Source organism: Pholcus phalangioides, unplaced genomic scaffold, assembly GCF_987345545.1.
Source record: "Pholcus phalangioides strain wild (caught in Gottingen) unplaced genomic scaffold, Ppha-v1.0 ptg000008l_1, whole genome shotgun sequence".
NCBI classification, from domain to species: domain Eukaryota; kingdom Metazoa; phylum Arthropoda; class Arachnida; order Araneae; family Pholcidae; genus Pholcus; species Pholcus phalangioides.
In genome coordinates this window covers 7,405,138-7,430,546 of record NW_028301601.1, presented here as the reverse complement: position 1 = coordinate 7,430,546, position 25,409 = coordinate 7,405,138, and the positions used below count along the sequence as shown (strand labels likewise).

At 37.9% G+C, this 25,409-nt stretch overlaps 1 protein-coding gene across 1 annotated transcript in view; it reads left to right on the top strand.

Moving 5' to 3' along the window:
• Positions 1 to 25,409, top strand: part of LOC149083583 (kin of IRRE-like protein 1) — a 495,202-nt gene that overhangs the window by 458,155 nt on the left and 11,638 nt on the right. Inside the window, exon 10 of the mRNA XM_089234100.1 lies at positions 21,998 to 22,025. Within this exon, the coding sequence (XP_089090226.1) occupies positions 21,998 to 22,025 (28 nt within the window). The remainder of the gene's footprint in view (positions 1 to 21,997; positions 22,026 to 25,409) is intronic.

The following is a 25,409-nucleotide window of genomic DNA, read 5'->3' as shown; positions in this document are numbered from 1 at the left end:
TGTAATATTTATTATTGCTCTTAAAACGGTGCTACTCGGGACTTCACAGCCAGCTGCTGTCCTCCGACTTATGAATGGCGCTCTCACATTTCCAGACAGCCCTTAGCTCTCCTCTTTTGCGAAGCTAGTCGACGAAATTTATTTGCGCGTTAAGCTGTACGGAGATAGCATATAAAGAATCTTGACACATTTTGGCTGCAGAGAATGGTGAGGTCCGGAACTTCTTTGATGCAGCAGCGAGCAGCATAGCGTGAGGTACTTTCCGTTTTGTGTATTTTTCGTGCGTTGAAACTCCCCGCAGAATCACTGGGGATACAACGATAGCTGGATACTGATATTTTCACCAACCCATAATGCACTTTTTTCTTCTTTTCTTTTTTGTTTCGACTGTTTATAAGCATATTAAATATAGTCGAGTTCGCTAATAACATACTCCCTTGGTGATTTGAGAAGTGTATGTTATAACCGTCATGTATGTTATACGCGGGGTTTCGAAATTAGCTTATATAGCAGTTGTACAAGACGTGTCCTCTAAGTGCTAATGTGGCCATTATCTGATCAACCGTTTTTCGTACAGATATGGTTTCAATTTTTAAAAATATGCTCAAAATGTGTTCAAAAATTACACTGTACCGTTTTGAAATTGAAATTTCAGTGTGTAACAAATACAAAAAGTGTTAATTTTTATACGGTCCCCCCCCCCCTGTGTCCTCTAACTTCCAATTAGAAGTCTTTGCCCTGTGTTTTCTGAGTGCAACAAAAGAGATCCTATGTTTTTATCCGCAATATTCGCAGATATATTCGGATTCAAACATCAGAGAAAAGTTGGGAAAAAGGACAGCATGAATGAGGGAAAGAAGCATCATCCGTTAGTTTTTTTTTTTTTGCTGTTATTTCCCACTTTTCCTCCGATTTTTGAACTAAAATATCTTAGTGAATACTGCCGTTTAGAACGTGGGATTCTTTTTCCTTGGCCCCACAAAAGACAGGTCTAATTAGAGGACAAGGGGACCGTATGAAAATTTAGATTTCTTATTTTGTGACACACTGTATTCTCACTCTTTGCCGAATAACTAACTGTGCCGAATAATTTTTGAACGTGTTTTGAGCATTTTTTAAATTGGAATCGCATCTCTACGACAGGCGGTTGATGGAATAAACGTCCCATCAGCACTTACGGGACATCCTGTATATGCATAAAGTGCACTATTGAGATCTCCGTGGGCACAATAAGCTTATGCAGTACGTAATTAAACTTAATATAGAATGAATATATTTTATTGGGATGCATGATATACCAAACATCCATAGACTTTTGCCTAATTTAATTGATTTCCCTGACATTATTCGGGTTTATGCCAATAGTTTCATTCAAAGTTGTCATCATATTTATAATTAATTTATAATGAAGCAATTAATGTTCATAAATTCTGTCAACAAATAACATGTTTTCGCGCATTCTATTAACAGCTAGATATTTGATGCTTTTAAAATAGCGCAATTTTCTATTTACCCTATCATTTCCTCATATCACAGCTGTTCTTTTAGAACTGTCATGTACCAGGTGATCCAAAAATATCAGGAACAAAGCAAACACATTGGATGATTTCAAAAGCATCGACGATGCAGTTTTCACAGGAATAGAAGACAGTTGTGGTGGACAGCAGCTGGTTGCGAAGTCCAGAGTAGCAACATTTTAAATATTACAGCTGAGATCGATCCACGCGATGCGGCTTTTTTTGGACCAAAACACACGTCAAAAATGGCAGAAACCGCAAAACTAAATTTGATTAAAGAAAAATTTTGTGAATTCATATTTTCTCTGGATAGATCGGGATTTTTTCGCTCAGTTTAGTATTCAAAACCCTAGTTTGGCGATATTTTGTTCGAACTTATTAAAAGAAGCCGTACATATTAGACGTCTTTTAATCCTAAATTTGCCAGGAGAAACGTTAATTTTCTCCATAGCATTTCCTGCGCATCGAATTTCCTCATATTACTTTCCTTATTAAATTAATTCGAATAATTCACCGAATTTAAATTCCTTTGTTTCGTGATGATCGAATTCTCGGAAACGTGTGTGGCGATATCATTTTCTTCTTCGAATCCAATTACTCTAAATGCATTTTCTTATTGGGATCGCATCGTTTTCGAATTATTTTGGATGCGAAATCTGGGATTAGCCTCCGAATTTCATCTTCCTGATTGAACGAGGAGAAGGGGATGATGAAAACATGGGAGCATAATATATATAAGTGGTGTAAATCATTAATAAGTGTAAAGTTATTTAAGTCATCTTTAAATATAAAGTAATGTAAGTGTAAATATAATACGTTATTTATAAGTGCGTAAATATAAGTAATATATATGTATATTAATTGTTTTATACACATACAGGGAGTTCTTTGAGTCCTAAGTCGGCCTTTATCTCATCGTATAGAGACATGATTCAAATTTGAAAGAAAAAAAAAAATCAAAATTTGTTCAGAAATTACCCTTTATCGGTTTTGTGAGAGAAAATGCAGTGTCCTTAAAGAAAAAAAAATCTGGATGCTTCATTCGGGCAGTTGTTTGTAGGGATAGCAAAACAGGATTGAAGAAAGCAATTTTAATCCATATTATAAACTTATTAACAGTTTCTTTCTTCCCGAGGAGTACCTGAATTTTTAAAGGAATCCAAAGGTATATCAGGCTATTTTACTACAAGCTCGTTGTAATTTTATTAGGGGCATAAATCGTTTTTCTAACCGATGTATACATTGACATCGTTGGAACATTGTACATCGACATCATTTACATTGATTATCGTGTGGAAATTCATTTCGTCATTGCAAACTGCAGTCATTTTGCTGGCCAACGTCTCACAGTTTTCGGATCTCGGTCATTATCGTTGTGTGATTTATCTAATATTTTACGAGATGCAAGAAACTCATTGTTTCAGTTCTTTTTTTTATGTAATCTTAACTAAGTTACAACCACACTAAAACTTGCCAAGAAATGAAAAACATCAATGGTTCATCTCCTAATTCTTATTCTGTTCTCTTGTTTCTTTAAGCGTTAATATTATCTAATTGTTCGTCTGTCTTGTCCAACCTAGCGTTCCTCTTTTGTAGTAGTTTTTTTTTTTTTTGCACTGTGGGCTCCGGCCTAATACGCAATAAAGACATTATTTACCCCCCATTAATAGAAGAAAGAGGGTTTTTTAAACTTTACAGCGCCAATCCCGAAATATCTCGTCAAACTTGATCTGCTTTATTTCGGCCATCCCGATATATCTCGGGTTCTTAAAACACTTCTAATTCGGCATTTACGAGCCCAAATAAGCGTTGAAGTTGTTTTTACGTTAAACATACCCCCCCCCTCCAATAATCAATCAACTGCCATTGGGCGGAGTCAGTTTTTGTCCAAAGTTAGTTAACAGATGGGGAGAGACTGTGTTTTCCCCCTTTTCTTTCAGCACTATAAAGAAATATACGTTCAGAGTAAATAATGCGAAACGATTTTTTTCCCCGCAAAAATGTATTTGTCTTCCTATAGAAAGCCACACACGTCATGGCAGGTGATTTAGTATCGTAGTGAGGAGAAATAAAAGCGACGGGCAAAGTCATTTTTCTTGTTTGTCTTATCAGAGGGATGGGGGGCGAGCATTTATCAGCTCGCAACCTCTTCAAAATAGGTGGCAATTTCTAGAAAGTTTAGTGATTTTAAATGTGGCAGTTACGATGCGGATCAGGAAAATTAAAAAAAAACCGCTTATAGGGTTTTTAATAAAGTAAGAAATTTCCAGGAAAATACAAGAATGTACTAACAGTTACCGCTTTCTACCCATCCACCACAGACGCGGATCCAGAGTAACATGTTGGGGAGGGCGAATTATTTAAAGCAAAGGGCGTACCGTGAATTTACGCCCCGTGTTTTACGGGCGAATATTTTCAGTTGTATTTCTGTCTCTTGGAAGCTATCTATTCCGGATCCGGAGAGGAAGGGGGGGGGGGCACCCGGGCAACCCTGATTCATTATAGAGCCATATATCAGTATCAAATGGCATTATTTCGACTTAATTTTTCGTTATCCTCCCGCAACTTTTCTACGGAAGAATACTTCAAGATATCACCCAAATACTTTGAATATTGCACGAATTAGTCACCTTTTGGCTTCATTTTTTTCAGATTTTTCTTTGCAGTGCGTCACATTAGGTTAAGAGAGTGTTTTTGGTATGTTATATCTATATACAGTGCATGTTTTAAGCAAAGTATGTAATTACAGAGGTAAAAACACATCGAAGTATTACAAAATCCTCGTATGTTATATTTACGGTGTATGTTATATCCAGGGTATGTTATAAGAGCATTCGACTGTATGTACATACAATAGGACCCTGATCATCCGAGCTTCGATAACCCGGGTTCTCTTAGGTGCTTTCCATTAATTCCTTTTCGTGTTTGAAAAATCATCGACAATTCACTACCCAGCAATTGTTCACAGGAAAGAAAATTCACCGCTGGGGAAATTCACCGACAAAGAATTGATCTTGTAACCTACTGAGCCAAATGAGCAAGCAGTGATCACGTATGTAAGACCGTGATTGAGTGAGTGGATAAGCGAGTTACTGAGCTTCTATTGAGTTGGTGGGGGGGGGGGAAGCAAGTGAGTGAGCAAAAAATTAAATAATTTAATGAGCAGGTGAATGTGCAAGCCAGTGAGCATAAGAATGAATGAATGAACATGGGAGTGAATGAATGAGAAAATCAGGAAGTAAGTAAGCATGGGTGTGAATGAGCAAGCCCCGGCCCAAATCATCAACTGATTATATTACTTTCCGAGCGATAGACCACTTAATGGTCAGGATCCGGGTTCGACTTGATCCGTTCCTTCATGGTCTGCCAGTACCGGCATAGCATCCCTGGATCGACTCCGCCTTGGAGAAGTGAGTTAGAACCAACAAAAAGTCTTGTCTCAGCGATGACTTAAGTACAAAAAAACAAAGAAAATACACTGTTTCCCTCTTGCATCAACTCAACGCTCATCGTTTGCATCCACGTGCTAGGCGTTGTTTTTGAGTGGTTAGCTGGGCTTTCCCAAACCAATGTTTTACGGGTATCACGAAGTTTTTAATTGTGAGCCAATCAGCGCGCTGTAGATAGAGCAACGTCCAACTTTGTCGAATCGTGGTCGGCACATCAAACAGACTTGTGTTGCCCCCCAAAAATAGGTGGCACTGTGATCGCAACCGGTTTGTGCGTGGGCGGAAAAGTGGAGGGGGGGGGGTAAGAAATCAAATGTCTTTTTGCAAGTTCAATTGGGAAATATGTGTGTATATAAAAAATTCAATAATGAGAAGATACTGAGTATGTAAGTAATGTGAGAATATACAGTTGAATGAGAGAATTTATGTATTAAAATACACAATAATAAAATACGTAAAAATTGTATAAAAAGCCGCCAGAACCAACCAGAATTGAACGTTTCCGTCGCTGCCCAGCCTTTGCAGGCTGTCTGGCGACTTACAGATCACCAGGGGTGGTATGAGAAGGAAAAAGACAAGTTTGTGCATGTGTGTAAGGTATGTAGTGTATGTGTGTGTGTAGAGAATGAATGAGCCAGGAGAGTATTGTTTACAAATCTTCGCGAAATGAATGCTCATCGAGAAAAAACACAACACAATCGAAGAACAAGGGGGAAATGTCTTAATGGAAGCAGCTGATGATATGCTACCCAAAAACCCCAACATTATAAATATTTACATAATCGAGAGACACTGACCAGAGATGTTTGAGGTACTGTTGAACCCTCATCAGTCATATAACCATAATCAAGAACGTCAAAGAAAAAGTTATAATGAAGACATGACACATACCATCTCTGTATTGTAATAACATCAGTTTCAACACGACACGAACCCAATGCACCATTTTATGCAAGCGCAAATTATGAATAAATGAGAAAAATTATTAATTGCGAAAAAAAAAAAACACATATAAATGCCTCTGAATTGCGATCACAGCATCCGCAATATCAAACAAAACTGATATTAAATTGATAAATTGTTTTGAAAAAAAAAAAAAAATCAAAATCATGAAAATGTTCTGAAAATTGCATCAATTCGTCACCCAATCCACGCTCAGCAAGTCCATTGGCCTAGAGTGTACTGTGGGTATTCTAGGGTCATAACAGACAATTTCTCTAAGATGCGGGTGTTCAGAAGATCGTAGCCTGTCAAAATGAGCATTGGCAAGCTCCTTGATATAGTCCAAGATTAGTGGTAAGTCAAGATCTTTACGGATGTTTTTTCCTCTCACATACCAGGGGGCTCTGGTAAACTGACGAAGAATGATGTTCTGCTGTGTCTGTAAACGTTTCATATTTGCAAGACTGGCATGAGCCCACACTGGGGCAGCATATGTCAGAATAGGACGAATAATAGTTTTAAAAAGAATTACTTTATTCCTCAACGTTAGCCTGGCCTGTGGGAATGTGATTCTGGATAGCATCCCAACTGCTTGTGAGGCCTTATTTCTTACGTACATCACCTGAGGAGAAAATGAGAGCGACTTATCTAGTATACAACCTAGATACTTGACTTGGAGTTTTCTTGTCAACACCGTATTGCCGATGTATATGGGAGTTCTTGGAAACTTGTACCGTCTTGTGAAGAGAATATATTGACATTTTTGATGATTCAACTTTATATCGTTGTCTTGGCACCAGTCCTCAACGTCTTCAGTTGATTCTTGTAAATTTTCAATACATTTTTTCCCTTTTTTGTGATTGGTCAACAGGATGGCATCGTCAGCAAATAGACCAAGCATTCCGCGCTGAGGAGCTGGGAAGTCATTGATGTATAGCGCAAAGAGCAGTGGTCCCAAACAAGAACCCTGCGGGACAGACGCTCTTATTGGTCTAACAGTTGAGAGACAGTTGCCATTTTTGACTTGGAATCTTCGATTGGAAAGGTAACTGTTTAAAAAGATGATGAAATAGTCAGGCAAACCCAGGTCAATTAGTTTGGATAATAAGGTCGTGTGATTCGTTTTGTCGAAGGCCTTACATATATCCAGACAGAGAGCACAGACATGTTCCTTGTAGTTGAACGCAGTCATCACGAACTCGGTAACTCTGTGCAGCTGAGTAACGCAAGAATGCCCCCGCCTGAATCCGTGCTGCTCACTTCGAAGAATGCTGTTGAAGGACAGGAAAGCGTCAAGACGTGAAATATAGATACGTTCAAAGACTTTAGAAATGTTACTGAGTAAGCTGATAGGTCTGAAGTTTTGAGAGAAAAGTGGGCCAGTTCCAGATTTATGAAGAGGTTTGACAATAGAAAGTTTCCAGACATTAGGAAAATAGCTTGTCTGAAGCATGCTATTAAATATATTAGTGAATGATTTGAGGATAGAAAGAGGAAGATTTTTAAGAGCGAGATTTGAAATTTCATCATGACCAGAAGCTTTTTTAGTTTTGAGTTTGTTAATCATGCCCCTGATTTCGTCAACATTGGTCAAACCGGCAGCACCCATTCCGCGCAAGGCATCCGAGCGAACTCTATCCAGGAATTCTTGAACTTTTCCATGATGAGCTGAAGCAATACTTCGAGATTGCAGACTGTTTGGCATGAATTGCTTTTCATAGTTATCAGCAAACGTTTCAACAATCTCTTCATTTGTATACAACAGTTGACCTTGTTCGTTTGTAATTTTGTCCACCGCTGGAGATTTTCGTTTACAGATTTTCCACGCCTTCCAAAGTGAGCCATCGGATGCTGTGGCCTCCTCAATGAAGTGGGTGAATCTCTCATTGACATATTCAGTTGTTTCTTGTCTTATTTCCTTTTCTAGTCTGTTTAGAGTGGTTTTGTCAGACCGTCTTCTAAATCTTTGCCAGAGTTTTCGGACCCGGTTTTTTAGTCTGATTTTGTCCCGTAATTCTTCCGAAATGCCAAATCTGTTTTCTTTTGCCTTAATCTTCCTGGTAGAGGCTTGAATAGCTGTTTTAATTTGTTCAGTCACATCAACTACTGCATTTTCAATACAGTTCGTCGTCAATTCCGCTGAGTTCCACACTGGTAATGTTTCCAGCGTAGAGCGGAAGATTTCCCAGTTGGTAACCAGTTGATATGGAATATCCTTTGGTCTAGTTATATCGATGGTGAAAATAATAGGGTTGTGAGTTGAATTAAGTTTGGCAGTTGTTTCGAAAAAGATGTTGTGCCTAAAGTTTTTGGAGATTCCATAGTCCAGAACATCGGGTCGATAAAATCGACTAGTAGGATAATTGGTTGGAATGTTCGATGAATGAATGCACAAGCAATTATTCCTACAAAATCTTTCTAGAACTCTACCTTGTCTATTTGTGGAATGGCTGAAGAATGTAGGGCTTTTACAGTTCCAGTCGCCAGCAATTAGTACCGGATTGTTGATATTAACGAGATAGTTTAGGAGATTGATATCAACATGGTTATTAGGTGGTTTGTAAATTGCACAAATGGTTATTGGCGATCTGTTGATGAAGATGTTTACTGCCAAAGCTTCCATTTCAGTTGAAGAAGGAATCGAAAGTTTTTGGTGTGGAATGTCCTTTTTAACGATATAAAAAGCCGAATATGTTGAAAATTATCATAAATTTTTAAGCCTTTTAGGCATGTTAAATGCTACATTTTTTATATAAAAATTTTAAAATTTTCTACTTGATGTTTGTTCGTTAGTACAGTTTATTTTTATGCATAACTTCTACACCTAGTTTGTAATGCTTTTACTGTTCAAAACAGTAGATGGCGTAAAAATCTATATGATGTATCGCATTTAAAAACAGAAAAGAAAATAAGAAACCAAAAATTAAAACTTTTCAATTTTTAATTCCTCCACTAAAATGCCGACGGACACCAATGCAATATTGGAATAAGCTTCGAACAAATGTCTCTGTTGCCCTTCCGGGTTTGTGCGAATCTCCCTGTGCGCAGTCATTGAAAATGACTGTTAATGAATTCGATCGTTCTATCAACTGCACGTTGGGGGTAAAGACTTACGTCACGAAAGAACTGTATTGAAAATTAATAATTAATTAATGCTTCTCTTTGCCTAAAGAAGTCCCTTCCTGTTGTTTCACCTTGATGAAGGCCTGTCGTTACCATAACCATGTTAATGAAGAATTTTTTTTAGAAATGTTTACTTACCATCCTTTTCGTGTTCATATAAGTAGTTTTCAGTTGGAAGATTATTGTGTCTTTGCTTTGGGCGTACGTTTGCGTTGACGCAACTTGCGCACGCACGAAGAACACTGTTCCCGTTTCCCTTAGGTTTATTCTCCCGAGTATATCTGGAAAACTCCTGTTTGCTATCTTCCAGAGGACAAACCTTTAGGGCCAGCCAAGGTCTTTGTGTTTGCTTTCGACAAAGGCAAAGAGGGAGAAATACATACATAGGAACGGACACATAGTATCCACTGAGATGGTGTAGTAGCTTCCACGGAGTTGTTTCCGAATTTACCTTACGGAGCCATGTGCCCCATAGAAGGAAATATCGATAAGAATAAGTCATGAGTGAAATTTTTTTTCCAGCTTTACGCTCAGTTGAAGTTGTTCTTGACTCCATGTTATCGGTCCATTCCTCTTCTGATTGGAACGAAAAATATTGATAGTAGTACTACATAGCGTATTGTAGGCTTCTTTTGGAGTCCGTTCGTTTGATTTTTCTGACGTTCCGGAAAGATAGTGTAACGAAAACGCACTAGAGTCTGCAAAAGTAAACGAACAGTTGAATTTATAAGAAGTATAAGTATTTCTTAGAAGTATTTGTGATGATGTATTTATACTAGTTTAAAATACGATAGCAACTAACAGGAATTTACATGCAGTGAAAAAAAATTATGACTACATTGTTGATAAATGGTTTAATTTTTTTTTTCTTTTTAAATCTACGAACTCTCATATTTGAAATTTCTGTGACTAAACCTCCACTAGAATCACTGGCTTCCCAAAAAACAGAGCTTTCATAAAATTAATAGTTTTCCTTCTCGAAGTGCATTGATAAGGGTTCAATAACCCAGCTCAATGAATTCATCCTGTCAATTCTTCTCGACATAGACGTTTTTACAGCGTTTGCTTGATATTTCTTCCAAAAGCTCATTTTGTCCTTTCTATATTCTCAGTTTATTCATTAATTTCTGTGCGCAAACGGTCCTTGAATAGTTTCTGTATACCACTTCGCGTGTTACGTCGAACTTCACTGTGTAATAAGGTCTGGAACAGATACTTGTGTTTGAACTTCCGTTTGAACAACCGATTATTATGCGTAATCACCGAGCATTTTTCGGTAAGTTTGATGAATTTTCCTGAAATTATCACTTTCACACGCGATTATGCACAGTACCCAAGGGTAGTTGGCAAATTTAATAAGCACTGAAAAATGATCGCTTTTATCAGTGATTATGCATAATACCCAAGAGTCACGTCGTTGGTAAACATGATCAATCGTACTATATGGTGTATTATACATAACTCATATGTGTATTGCATCATGTTATCCTGGTACTATGGTAAAATTTGTTACTATGATCATAAGTGTTGCTTTGTTATCATTATTATATCGGGATTCAACTATATGCCTATCTATCACACATATCACACTCATTTGGAATTTTTTTCTTCCAATATTTATCAAATTCACACATTACACTAAGGTATATTGCATAATCACAGATAAAGGCGAAAATTGCCAGTACAGCCGACGCACGTTATAATGACATCGTTCCATCGAAAACGGATGTTATGTTGCAAGGTCGTTATACGGAAATATCTGAGTACTCATCCTACCGGTTGTTGTGATGGATTAGTCGCTGTAATTGCGGTCGTTATAACGAGCGTAGACTGCATTTATCACACTTACCAACGATGCTTGGGTCTTATGCATAATCACTGGTAAGAGTGATAAATTTATCAAACTTACCACGACGATTGGTAAGTATGCATAATATCCGGTTATTATATGTTTAACGACCAATTCATCACACATTCACAGTAACAGATACATTCCTTCACTAAATACGTATCGAGGGGAAATAGAAGTATAGATTCCTACGCCAAAACGAACTATCGCGTGTTTGCTATGACATTCACACAGAAGCCTTTAACATGTATCCATCCGTCTTTTACGGCACGCATTTGCCGACCATCACACAAAGCGAATCCGATTTTCCGTGCATATGTGCCATTGGTGCTCATACGGCTACCGATTTTCCCCTGCTAGAAAATGACGGATCTAAATGAAAACCACTCACTCGGTAGTTGTGTTGTTAGTAGTATATGCTCTCTGTGTTGGGTATACGTGGTTCGTTCGAAGGCGGGTTGATATCATGAGTTGCTTTCCCGGGATCGAAGAGCATATAAAGCGAGTGGCACGCAATTGGCTCGAAGGTGCCGTGAATCTATCGCACCCCTCCTCCTTCTCGGAATCCGATTTCTGTGTGTTTGTGCATATCGCAGTTTGACGTGTGCGAAATTGCGATTCCGATGACTAAGGTGGAGGAGGAATCGGAAAAGGAGAACCGTGTCTTAGTGAAATACTGAAATACCAAGGAGTGTACACACACACACTCTCCATAAGTCATCCGGGGGGTTTCCTTGCAATAACTGTGTTAGCTATATTGGTGCCGAGTTCGAATTGCGTTACTGTTCCGTAATGTCTTTTCTCACACTCAGGGAAATGGATCATGGGAAAAGAAAAGGAATAAAGCATTCACGCTCTCTCCTCATTCCAATGTTTCTCCGTGCTCATGTTGCCGCTACCATCAATGGATGTGTGGATTGGTTCCTTCATTCTTTCTTCAAGGAAAAATCTCACTTTCTCTCTCTCTCTGTATCTTATATCGATTACTATCACTTGTATCGCCTTGGGTGTGCAATCTGCCGTTCTTCTCCCGATCGGATATTTGGCAGTGATATATTGTGTCAAATGATTTTGTTTGCCGTGATTTTCCTTGAAGGTGAAAAGGATAGGATGGGCATTTACCCGTCATTAAAACTTCTGTTGGAATATTCGGTCACTTGAATGCTGGTACTGGCAGTTATTCTGCTCAATCCCCTCGAACAAGTGCTCAATCCCCTCGTGGAAGTTGTAATAGTTGCAGTCACAGTGGAAGGGTTCTAATCGATGGTTTTGTAACTGCTGCAAACATCGGATCGCTGTAGAAAATGAATATAATGAATGATTTGAATCTGAAATTTTAACCTGCTCTGAGTGATACATAATACGTTTAAATAAAAAATAGAAATTTTGCCAAAAGAAATTAGAAATTTCACATAACTTTTCAAAGTTATTTTTGGAAAAAAAAATATTTTGCATTTATTCACAAAAAACGTATAGAATATATTTTTTTTAAAGTTTAAATTTACAGTAATTAGTTAAAATCTGAAATTGTCTCAGTGTTATACGTTAGGGTAAGTGTGATAAATTAAGTTATCATCCATAATCATGCTGATCATAATTATGCGTAATCATACTGTTATTATGCATAATCGCCAAGCATGTTGGTGAGTTTTATAAATTCTCCTAAATATTAATCACTTCTAACAGCGATTACGCATAGTACCCAAACCTCGTTTGTAAATTGAATAAGTTGTGGTTCCCAACTTCAAGGCGCAAATGCGAGCCGATCTCCCCGTTAGAAAGTCTCGCCACAGAGAGCAACAGTCCTACAAACAGTACAAATATTCAGTCATTACACTTCACTCACTTCACTTCTGAGATATAGATGGCAGCACTAAAAAATCATACACAACACACTAGATACGTACTCAGACTGTTAGGTACACATACTTACACTTCCGGCACAACTCACTAGGTAGTAAATTGTCCATGGCGATAGACCTGAGTTGTGCTCGGCTTCAAAAAAAATAAATTAATAAGTACTAAAAAAATAATTGGTTTTACCGACGATTATGCATCAAATACCGACGATTATGCATCAAATACCCAAGTGTCGCGTCGTTGGTAAACATGATAAATCGCACTATATGATATACTTTACATGGAAATTAAATCCATGCATGTATTGTATTATCGTTTCGGGGTGCGATCGTAAAATTTGTTATCGGAAGAGTCCGATTATATTCATCACACATACTAGACTCATTTGGATTATTCATCTGTCAGTAATTGCAACGTTGTAGATACTAAAATGTAAACATACACGCTATTGGGGATTATGAAGACCTTGAACTGCTGCCCTCGCAAAGTTCAAGTACCGCAGCATTTCTTTCAATTTAATATCTGCATGACCCACTAAACAGAATTCCCTCGAATCACTACTGGAAGAAGCCGCCGGTTAAAATGATCGCATCTATATTGATGAGCACATCCCATGGCATATCTTTAAAAAAAATCTCTGGAAAATTTTTCCAATTACAGTCGAACCCGCTTATAACGAACACGGATATTATGAATTTTTCATATATAACGAAGTTTTTCCATGTCCTGTGAATTTCGCATTGCATGTCTGTGTTACTTTGATTGCTCATAACGAACACCGCTTTCAGCAAAGTACTTCTATAACTAAATTTCAAGAATTTCTTTGTAATCTCTTCTAAATCTTATCTAAAAATTTACTTTTCTATAATGCTTAGCTATAACTGATATAATGTATGTTAGCTAAACTGATAATCTTTTTTTCGTAGAAGGCATTCTATTAAGGAATTAATGTTCTTTTTTTTACCGACTTCCATTGTGTCCTATTTTACTTGAAGAAAATCTCATTAGAAAGAAGCGAAAGGTTATTAATTTCAAGGTCCTTAACCTCCAAAGCACCTTTGTTACGTTTTCCTCTCTTCTTTAGCTAGATTCGGACGTTGGTAATGGTGGTGTTGTCATGTGCGAGTAAATTGAGTAAAAATGTCCAAGCATAAAGTGTCGTCTTTTGCTTTCAAAATTGAAGCTATACAGTTGGTACAAACCCAAAACCGGACAAAAAGTGAGGTATCAAAGAAATTCGGAATTATTCGAAGTTCGTTATCCACGGTTTTGAGGAACAAGGAGGAAACGGATAAATATTCCAATTTATAGAAAACAGGAATCCTATGGTTATCCTTTCATCTGTAAACTAAGAAGAGATTCACAGAAGGAGCTCATGCTGAAACGGAGGCAGCTCTTTGTAAATTGTTTGAAAAAGTGAGAAGTAAATACGTGTCTCACTGACCTGGAACTTGCTAAAAGAAAAGATTTCATATTTAACATGTTGATTAGGCAGAAATGATCTTGACACTTAGTGTTGAAACCATTCAATCGTTCAATGTCCATTATCATATCAAGGAAAAAAAAAACTAGCAGCGATTAACATTTTTGTTCACGTGAACAATTTTGTAACATTTCAATAAAATTTTCAACTTTTTTTTTCCTAAATAACAGTATTAATTTAATTCAATATGATAATCTATTTAAAGTGCTTATATTAGTGAAAAATGCACATGTTCTTGTAAATCATGTTTTCTTTAGCTTGAACGCATCATTTTTCAAGCTGGTATGGGGATATAACGAACAAATTCGCTGTTTTTTTCGACTTCGTTATAAACGGGCCCAACTGTATAAATTTGGGTGTGACGAGGATGTAGAAATTGGCTTCAGATGGACCCAAATACCTATGCGCGGGTAGGCTTTCTTTATTGCGTTGGATGTTGTACATAAAGTCAGTTTATTTGACTAATTAACAACAAATTTTTACAAAGTTTTTGCTTCCAAAACAAAAATATTTATTTCTTATGTAATCATTAAGATGCACACGAATTCGGCTATGGAAAAACTGGATTGGTAATAAAGGTTTTCTATGAAATTCTGTATCATCTCAGGTAGATATAAGCTGATACTCGGGTTTTTACGCTAGAGCTCTGCCAGAGCACTTGTGGACGGAGGACCTTAATTTGCATATAGTAAAGTGCCGCAAAAATGTTTCCACACCGGGCCTCAAAATGCCGAAGTCCGGCTCCTGAGTAAAATATGTGGTCTTGATATCGGCGCTGGTAAGGAAAACTGACCAAATATATAGAGGCATAGAATTAATGTAGGCCTACATAAAAGCGCAACAAAAATACAGAGAAACGCAAATGAACTGTATTGCATCGCAGTAGTTCATTTATCGGCATCTGACACGTACTTCGTTTTTCACTGCGCTGGTACTGGACATAAGGAGCATCTCTTACAATTGTCCAACAGTAGTTGGCCAAGATCGGGATAGTACATTTACACTGTTTACGTTGTTCCGTGGTCTTTACCATACAATAACGTTCGTAAAGCACTTTATAACTTTTAACAGGGAAATATCTCAAACAAAAGAAGCAATAGAATTTTTTCATGGTGATATTAATATCCATCATGTCAAAATCATTCGGAATTGCATATTTTTATATCGGACAGAATTTAATTATTGTCTACTGGTATGAACTAAGGTTTCTCAAAGTGAGAAACCTTCTCTTGCAGAAAAACATATCCAGTAAAGATTCCTGAAAAAGAGAGATCGATAAAGAGAACCTTTTTGTATATTATATACATTTCCCATGTATTTTTATACGCACCACTACTCTATAACCGGATAAAAGCATCGATACCGAAAGTATTTCACAAGTTTTAGATCCGGATTCCTTCAAACATAACATACCTATCTAATCTCTAGCTTATACTAAAACATACACCGGGAAAAAAAAAATAGGAATAGAACTTTCTTTCCCTGGACTTTCCCAAAGGAATTTCTAATCGAATATATTCATATTCAATAACAGAGTGGGTCTTGGCTCGTGCCGCATTTTTTGGAATCTTATATATAAAGTATAGATATATATATATATATTGCTTTTTCTTTTTACGACCAGCTATTCATCTCAGCTTAGGAGCTAGAAGTAGAAGAAAAAAAATAGAGGGAAAAGGTCGATTTGAAGGCACTTGGCGAAAGTATTCTTTCGAGAAATGAGTCTTTCCTAAGAGGACACGTCTGGCCACGACGATTCATACGAGTACATACACACACACACGCACTGCATTGATCCATTTCGTCTAAAGTACACAGCACTACCTTTGAGAACTTTGGTAGAAATATAAAAACAGAACTTTAAGGGACGTATTAAAAAAAAAAAAAAATTCAGAAAAACTCTTTTATAGAAAATGTTCCTTGTAAAAATTTTGAAAACCGGGCATTTTGTTCCTTAGAAGTCAGTGTATAATAAAAAAAAATGAAGAGTATTTTTTTTTTCTCCTACTGAGATAAGAAAGAACATTTTTCTCTTTCCTAAATATATTTTTTTCCCAGCGTTAGAACATTTAAAAAAAATGGGAAAAAAAATTTTTTTAAAGATTTTTTTTTTTAGTGTTTTTTAAGTAATATTTTTTGTGTGTGCGCTTCCTGTGTATTAAAAAAGATTTGGGGTTGGTTTTAAGGAAACCTCGTAAGAAATACCCGTCTAGTTTTTTCTAATTTTTGGTTAAAAAAATAAAGTAGGATAAGTAAATAAGTTTTTTTTTCCTCCTCTTGATTTTTAATTATCTTGAGAAATGGAATTGTTTACGCGGAGGCAGTAATAATTGGAGAGTTGGTTAAAATCCTGCGGTTAAGGCAAAGAAAAAAAATATCCAAATAATATTTAGAAGGGGGAAAAAAACGGGGTTTTTTTTTCTGTATATAATGAGTAATTTTCCCACTGAAGTTATAGCGTATTTTAATTTCTTATGGAATGATTCGATTAAGGGAATCTCTTTCTATTAAGTGCGTTTGTTTTCACGCGGCAGTCGCTGCGGTTGATTTTAAGGAAAATTGAATGCCAAACCGCGCATACACTTCTTCCACATTCCTCTGTTGAACTTCCAAGGAATTGGTGCGTGTTGGAATACAAATACAAATACAACGCCACAACAGGCAAATTGCCCAACGAGGTGGCTGACTTAAGAACAACATGGATCCCCGAGCCATTCTTTGGAGGCCCTACCTACTACTGCTACACCACAAATGCAACCCCCCCCCCGCGGAACCCCCAACGAATCGGTACATGCGGGAATGTGCGTGTACGTGTAGTGCAACCTGACGTAAAGTTTGTTTCTGTGTAATGTTTGTTATGTGTAGTGCTGCCATCTGCCACCAGTTTTTTCTAACTATGAGTGAAGTGTTATGATTGAATGATTTATCGTTGTAGGACTGTTGCTCTCTGTGGCGAGACTTTTTAACGGGGAGATCGGCTCGCATTTGCGCCTTGAAGTTGGGAACCACAGAAAACCAACTTCAGCTGACCACCACTGTGGGGTTTGAACCCGGATCCTCGCATCGCGAGTCCGTCACTAAAACCACTCGACCACCACAGCGGCACGTGCACGTTTTGTGAAATCCCTATAGAAGGAATTAATAACTCACTAACGTGAAGTGTGTTACTGCGTATTGCTTGTTATGTGTAGTGCTACCATCTTCCGTCAGTTTTTCTAACTATGAGTGAAGTGTAACGATTGAATAGTTGCATCGTAGTAGGTGTGTTGCTCTCTGTGGCGAGACTTTTTACGGAAAATTCACTGTCATGTTCCGACCACCCCGCATCCTTGTGCAGGGGCCTCTAGGCTGGGGTCTTCGGCGAACCCTCGAGCCACGCTTTTAAGGAGCCCTTCTATAGTATTTTTATCCTGTGTGTAATATTTCGAACCATGTATGCATATTTACTATGTCACACGTGCCGTCTTAAGGCATGGGCCCACCCGGGCACCACCTGGCTGCCTCAAGTGAAAAGGGTCTCACAAAAATTAGATCTGATTGAAATTGTCAAGAATTTGCCGGCTAGAAGACGGCCCTGTATGTTGCTTGTTTAAATTAATACAAATTTTAATTTTGAGGACCCGTGATGTCCCCATGTAATCTACCACGAAAATTGTCCTCGTGCTTTGTTTTTTTTTCTTTTGCCGTTCAGCGCGTTCCCTGTTCGTTAGAAGTTCCTCAGGAATATTAACGTGTGGGCGCGTTTGGTTTAATGAAAAAAATGTTTCAGAAATAAAAATATTTTTATAGAATGAAAGAGAAAGTTCAGAATGAATGTATGTGAAAACAAATATTCCAAAAATAATGAAAATTCCATACTCAATGGAAGAATAATAATCTTGAAACATAATTATGAAGAAATTTTTCCAAAAATACAGCCCTTCATCTCCTTGTTCAACTCGGGGCCCTGGGTCCCGTTTAGACAGCGCTTTGCGAATCTAGATACCGCAGAATGAAACTTGTTGGCCAACGGGCTTCAGAAAAATATATTTTTGCCCCATAATACCTTTTAGGCGGAAAGACATCTATTCTACGTTGATTCATCACAGAAACCGCTTATAGACATCGTGGATTCTTATAAACTTATATTATGATAATTGACAATTAACTGGCAACTTCATATCTTCACACGCGGTGTTCCAAAAACTTCTGAACTTGGAAATGTCCATTTCAAAAGAGAAAATTCCCATTGTCATCATAATCTCTAGTTCAGTGAATGAATTCCATTTCATTAATGACAATTTTCTGGAATTTTCTTCTTCTGGTTAACCCCTAGCCAATTACCCTGGATTCCCCGTTTAATAAGCATAATTAATTTTAACGACCGGAACTAGATATGTGACTTCTCAAAAATTAGGTCCTGAAGTTATCGGGGAATATTCGAGACACATTTTTCTATCAGTGTGATTATAATGGTGGATTCATTTTCCTCAGAAAGTGATCCGTAACAATGCGGGAGCGGTTTCTTTTTCAACCTTTTCATAAGTCACGGGCACACTTGAACTTCCTCTCAAGCGTGGATACAGGGTAGGGGTCGGGGGGCGTTCTTCCCTCCCGACAACCGTATGGTATGGGAGAAATTTTTTTCTGTCCCGTAGTTTTACGGGATGATCCAATGCGCACCTACAGAATAAGTCGCTTCTCTGACGCATCGCCCAGGATACATCTGCCTAACTCTACTGGCAGCTGAAATCTGCCTTTGCTACATTCGAATTTGAATATATCTGAACCGGCTTCATTAGCAGCTGAATATATCTGTGTGTCTTCGCTCTATTCGAATCTGATATAATCCTCGGCGTCTTTAGCAGCTGACGATTTCTGGCTTCACTTTATTTGAATCTGAAGTTGCGTGCCTCTGCTCCATTCGCATCTGAAGATGCCTGCCTCCACTCGGGCACGGATCCAGGGGGGAAGGGTATCCTCCTTAGGGTATACTATACCAATACTATATTGTTTCGATGTGTATTTTGTCTCAGTAGAATGAGAAACGATGAAGATTCTTTTGAAGTGGAACTTAAAGAGACATAAGAGTAAATTTCTGTAAGAAAGAGGTCGGCGGGGGGTTGGCCTGGAGTGTCGGACAAAGACAGTTTATGACATTTCCCTACCCCCGTGACGCCCCACCCTCCTGACCACACGAAAGTATGTAATAGGGTGATAAATTTATCACTTTTTACCGACGATTATGCATATTTACCAATTATCGTTGGTAAATTTGATGAATACTTGAAATTTATTACGCTTATCTATGATTATGTATAATACCCTAGTGTAATGTGAATTCGATAAATATGAAAATAAAAAAACGAATGAGTTTAGCATGTCTGATGAATATATATATGACTATATAGTCGTACCGGTATAATCATACAATACATTTATAAAATATCATGTATATAGTATATCTTACGTTACGATTTATCATGTTCACCAAAGACGAGACGCTTGGGTATTATGCATAACCCCTGGTAAAAGTGATAATTTGTTTAGTGCTTATTAAATTTACTAACGACACTTGGGTACTTGCTTATTAAATTTACTAACGACACTTGGGTACTGTACATAATCATCAATAAAAGTGATAACTTCCGGGAAATTCAACAAAATTACCAAAATGCTCAGTCATTATGCGTAATAACTGGTTATCATACATAACTCGATTTATCACATTTACCGTGACATATACACGTAGAACGTATAAAAGTATATCCATCAAACCAGAAGCGACATACCAACTGGATCGTCATACATCAGCACATAAAATTTCGGCCAGGGATCTCCAGCCACTTCGCGAAATGGCCGGTCAAAGTAGAAAGAAAAAACACTAGTCATTTCTGACGATCGGACTTCAGTGACACCTCTTGGCCATTACTCAAGATGACCTGTCAACTGGCCGGACTTCATCATGATATAGGCTACATGGATAAAAATAAAATAATTGAAACCAAAAATTTTTATAACTTTTGTTCAAATTTGTAAAACTTTTTTAAAATGATGCTAAAACTTTTGTAAAGTATTATTATGTATATTCTTTTGTAAAATAATGGTTGCCTTGAACCTACATATGTCACTCTAAAATGAAGGAAAGTATGGCTCTTTTGAGCTCGGTACAACGTTCATCGGTCACGCATTCGCTTTTAAGAAACCTTTGAGTAATTACTTCGTTTTATAATGCCTATGGTTTATAATTGTGGGTGTGATGCTATTCTTGAGCACCAAGTCGCAAAAGAAAGGGACTTTTCGAGCTCATCTCTCTGCATAATGGTGACGTTTATTCCATAAAGCAGTGTTTCAGTCCACCTTTCAGTCCATGACCCCTATTTCAAACAATATTTCTTCTAGGAGCACATCTGTCTTATCCAGGGCCCATACTCTCACCCTAGATCGAGACCCTTTCTACTTCTCGAATTGAATTTAATCAACACCATTTATATGATGAACAAAAATTTTATAAATAACATCGACCTCTGGAACCCTGGGGCAGGCACGTATCCAGATGGTGGGTGATGATCCCTACTAAGAGCCGAATTAAATGTGAAAAATAGGCGATCCAATGAGAACCTACAATCGACACTCCCAACACATCATGGTCATGAATATAGTTTTTGTTTTCTGTTTTTTATAACGATCTGCCAAAGATGAATCTGGGTATCTTTACCTATTTCAATGTCTCCGTGCCTACCCTGGGCTAGAGATCAGTAAGCTTCTTTGCGCGCGTGTGAGGGGGGATTGTTATGCAATGCCGTCTCGACATCATGGGTCCCAGGGCGAAGTGATGTCCCATACTTAGCTGGAAGTAACAGATATCCTATTGTAAATAGCCTTATAGTTCTATTGCATTCTACAATACACTACTACATCCGAAAATCATAGTACAAGATCCTGTGAGGCCCGCTCATGGATATGAGGCTCCGAGCCATGCCCACTTGGACCAGCGAGTTAAGATGGCACGGGTTTTATGGGCAGATCAGCTGGATTAATCCAGAATTCTAAAAGCATTGTAACATTTTTCTCCCACCATATTTCACTTGGAATCCCTAATTTTTCATAGCTCTCTGAGAAGAATCTCTCTCCTTCACCACTTGTCCTGGCTCCTCTTTCATCTGACTTTTACCCGTGAATTCCGTAGAATGTCCCTGGACTGAAAGAGGGTCCATGTAAACCCCAGGTTGAGGAACTGATCTCACATCCTGGGGTTACTTTCTGTGGGTCAAATTGAACAACACTGTTTTCCTCTAGAACAACCCTGTAGCACAGGGTGACGTTCAAGATTTGGTTTGTGAGGCATTCATTTACGTTGAGGCACTACAGAGAGTAAACTGAAAATTTCATTCCCCATTTGCACCCTCTATGTGCTGCGAAAGGTACACAAAGGTACACAACACACAGAAAGGCACACACCTGATTACATAAGAATTCATGGAATCCTTTGCGGGACACTCTGTGCATATACTTTGTGCATCAGCTACAAGGTCCAAGAATGCACTCAATTCGTCAACTTACAGGAAAAACATATTTTATAGCTAATCGTCTAAATTCTAATCACGATGGCAGGGGCAACAAACATGAACCGTAATTCGAATGAAATTTTGTGCATTTGTTACTCTGTCGTCACACATTAACATTGTATATAGAAGAAATATATCAAGAGATCCTATTTATTCCTTGCATTATATAACGATAAATATCATCCATTTTGTTTTTTACATTTTAATTTTTTTCCGTTATTTTTCAGGTCGAAGGACGACGATATCAGGGAAAAGGTAAGAAAATATCAGTTATAATTTTTTTAGGAACATAAAATATGAACAATATATTTCTGAACACTAATGACACGCACGACCAAAGCATTTGAAACTGTCTTCACCATTCGGATATCGAACAGAAATTATTATTGAAATGGGGGTGGGACTCATGTCTACAGGGGGCCTACATGTTGAGATCTGTTACTATGATATTTCAGAGTATGTAAGTACGTCACCTGTCACCGCAGTAAAGCATTGTCATTTGATCGACGCTTTTATGCAAAGGTACTAGTATCCTCACTATGCAGTGAAACTCATGCTTATGAGTGTGTCGATGCGCGAGAAAAACTTTTGAGCAAATTTTAAAACGATGAACGAGCGAGGATTCGCATTACGAGAAAAAATGTTGCGCTGATCACAACTGAGCCGATGGTTCGCCGCTTTCGCCCATACAAGTACTGAGTGGTTATGTGCAATCTCTTCTGCAAATGGATTAAGCCTTACCCTTCGAGAGTTTCGGAAAAATCATTTTACCCATCGTTCACTGCCCCAAGATTATCGATAAAAATTGGAGTGCGGTCACCAAGAGAATCTCCATTTCTGCTTGGCGAAAACTATGGTCTGATCACAGTATTGAACGTGAATTTCTGGGGTTAAGCTTATGAACAGAAGCCACCATTGGTCAAAGAAATTGTGTCCTTCGGAAATACCATGGGGATGGAGGTGAATCAGGACGACATTCGAGAACTTGTTTAGGTACATCGCCAGGTGACGTGATTGCAAAGCTTACATTCTTAGTTCCACTAGACTAGAAGAATTATCACGCAGTGATTAGTTCCTACGAGTAAAGTGTGACGTATCGGTCCATTGCGACCAATCACGAGACGCTAAATTTCTTTTTTCCTGGTATGCATCTAGGGATGTAAACTTTGTTTACACGGGCCACGTGTTGACCAAGCAAGCAAGCATTGTTGCATTGGTTCCTTCTCAGAGTCGTTCAAAAAGTCAAAAATTGTGCTGATCCAGCCAGGACTGGAGGTAGAAGGGATGACAACTGCCCAGGTGACAATTTCAGAAAGCAAAGACCATTATAAAATTGTCAACTTTTGCGGCTGAATAATGATTTTCCCGGGCGAAAAAAATCCTAGTTACGGCCCTGGATCCAGCATATAACTTTGAGAGTCCTAAACAATAGTTCTCCTCTCTCTCTCTCTCTCTTTCATCGTTCAGAATAGGTTAGTTTAAAATTTGTCGTAGTTTGTTTACTTCGTAGTTACTACTGCAGAGGCGCCGACACGAAGAAAACATTGGAGGGGATGGAAGTTTCTGCTCGTCCCGTACATACGGTACTCAAGCATGTACGCAGGAGAGGGAAGGGTGCATTGCATTGTTTCTTCCTAAATTATTGGGGGCTGGACCCAGCCCCCCTCACAAAATTTATTGGCTGGCTCAAATGGTCTCAGCCCCTAGGTTCCGGCGCCCACGAGTTATTGTATTGCATTACTGATTAAATTCCGTTTTTATCAGTGATTTTTATGTGGATGAATAATTTTGGAACGAATCATCGAACTTCAAACATTACGTCTTGAAGACACATTCGCTTCCACACAAGCATATTTGCTTGGATCACGAGCATGTTCACGGAGCAATTCTGCTCAAACCAAGGTATAATGAATTTAACCGTATTTTAACGACTGATTAAAACTAAGTGGACGTGATTATTGATATTTTTATTAATTTGTGGACTATGATCTGGTTATAAGAGAAAATTTCGTTATACGTAATTTATTCGTATATATCCAAGATTTTGTTTTTAATTCAGATTTTCGGTATAACTTGAATCTTTTTTAAGGAAAATGCGATTTAATGTATGGACGGGAAAGAGATCGATGTTTTTGCAACGGGTTCAGATGTTTTTTTATTTTTTTTTATTTTCCCGACAGCGAGTGACAGCGTGTCAGAAAGTTCACGAAGCTTAGTGTCAGCGCAGGTTAAAAAAATAATGCAGTATTTTATTTTGTTTTTACTCTTTATCTTTTATCGTCATTTTGTTTCCGTCGTTTCTGGAAATATTTTCCGTTTTTTTTTTTACCGCTCGTGAAATTGTCAGCTTCTTTCCTGGCGTCCTGTGTATGTATATGTGTGTGTGAGGCGTTCTTCCGCCTTAACGATGGAATAAGGAGAGTTCCTTGAAGAAAAGACGTAGAGGTTTCAGCCGAATAGGTTACTGAGAGAGAGGTTCAGAGAGAGCAAAAAAAACGCGACAAACCCATTATATGCTATGGTAACAGATGTTCACCATTTGCTGCTTAATCCAGGTGAGGACATGACGTTTTCCTCTAGAAACCTCTTTTTTTTTGGGTGGAAGAGAAAGCAAAAATGTAGAAGAGGTGGAGTTAAAACTGACGTATTGCCTTTTATGATGCCATCACAGAATTTTCCACAACACAAACTTTGCTTTAACACTTTCAAAAATATTTTATCTCAAAAATTTACAGTTTGTAACGGTCTACATATTTCATTCGAGATGGATGGGTACAATAGCTGTTTCATAGGGAAAATATATTGATTTGAATGAAGCTGTGTATGTTTAAACAAAATTGAGGGTCATGGAATGAGTAATTTACCAGATTATAAATACTAGAATGATCCGAAATAGCTTTGTATGAAGTGTTCGCCAGGTTTTCCAGTAAAACCTTAGAAAATTGAAAATTCTACGCTGGTGTAGAGTTTTTGAAAGTCATTTAAAAAGTCAGGAAGATGAAAAGTGGCCAGGGAAATTCAAGGAAATGAAAAATTAGTAGAAAAGTCAGAGATAATGTAAAATTTGCTGTTGAAGGCGGGGGAATAAAATAAAAAATGGTTAGGAAATATCAGGAAAGGGAAAAATGATGAGAGAAAGACAGGAAAGTAAAAATTGTTCAAGAAAGTCAAGCAGAAGGTAACACTTTTGTTAAAAGTCATAAAAATCCAGAAAAACTACAAAATATTTGGCAAAGGTTATTTCGTTTTATTTTAGAACCAAACACCGACCATAATTTTCCCTTTCTAAACCTCTACGTGAAACGCCTTTATATAATTGGGTGTATATGAAAAAGTTCCGAGACCAGTATCCCCAGATGATGCCGACCGCTGGTGTTGAAGAAACGTCGAGTAGATAGTGACACTCACGATGGTTTTCTTAGCTCGAGAGAATATTATACAATAGAAGACCGCCGCGAACATGCAATCGGCTACATGCGGCTGTTTGTGTTTTAACGTGTGTCTTCGTATTTGTGATCCCACCAATATGGTGACTTTTGAACGCAGAACATATATTTACATTAGTAAAGAGCTCCGTTTGCGTGCTCTGGGTTTCCAATTTCTTTTAATATCGGGGATCATGTGATAAGAATGTGATCT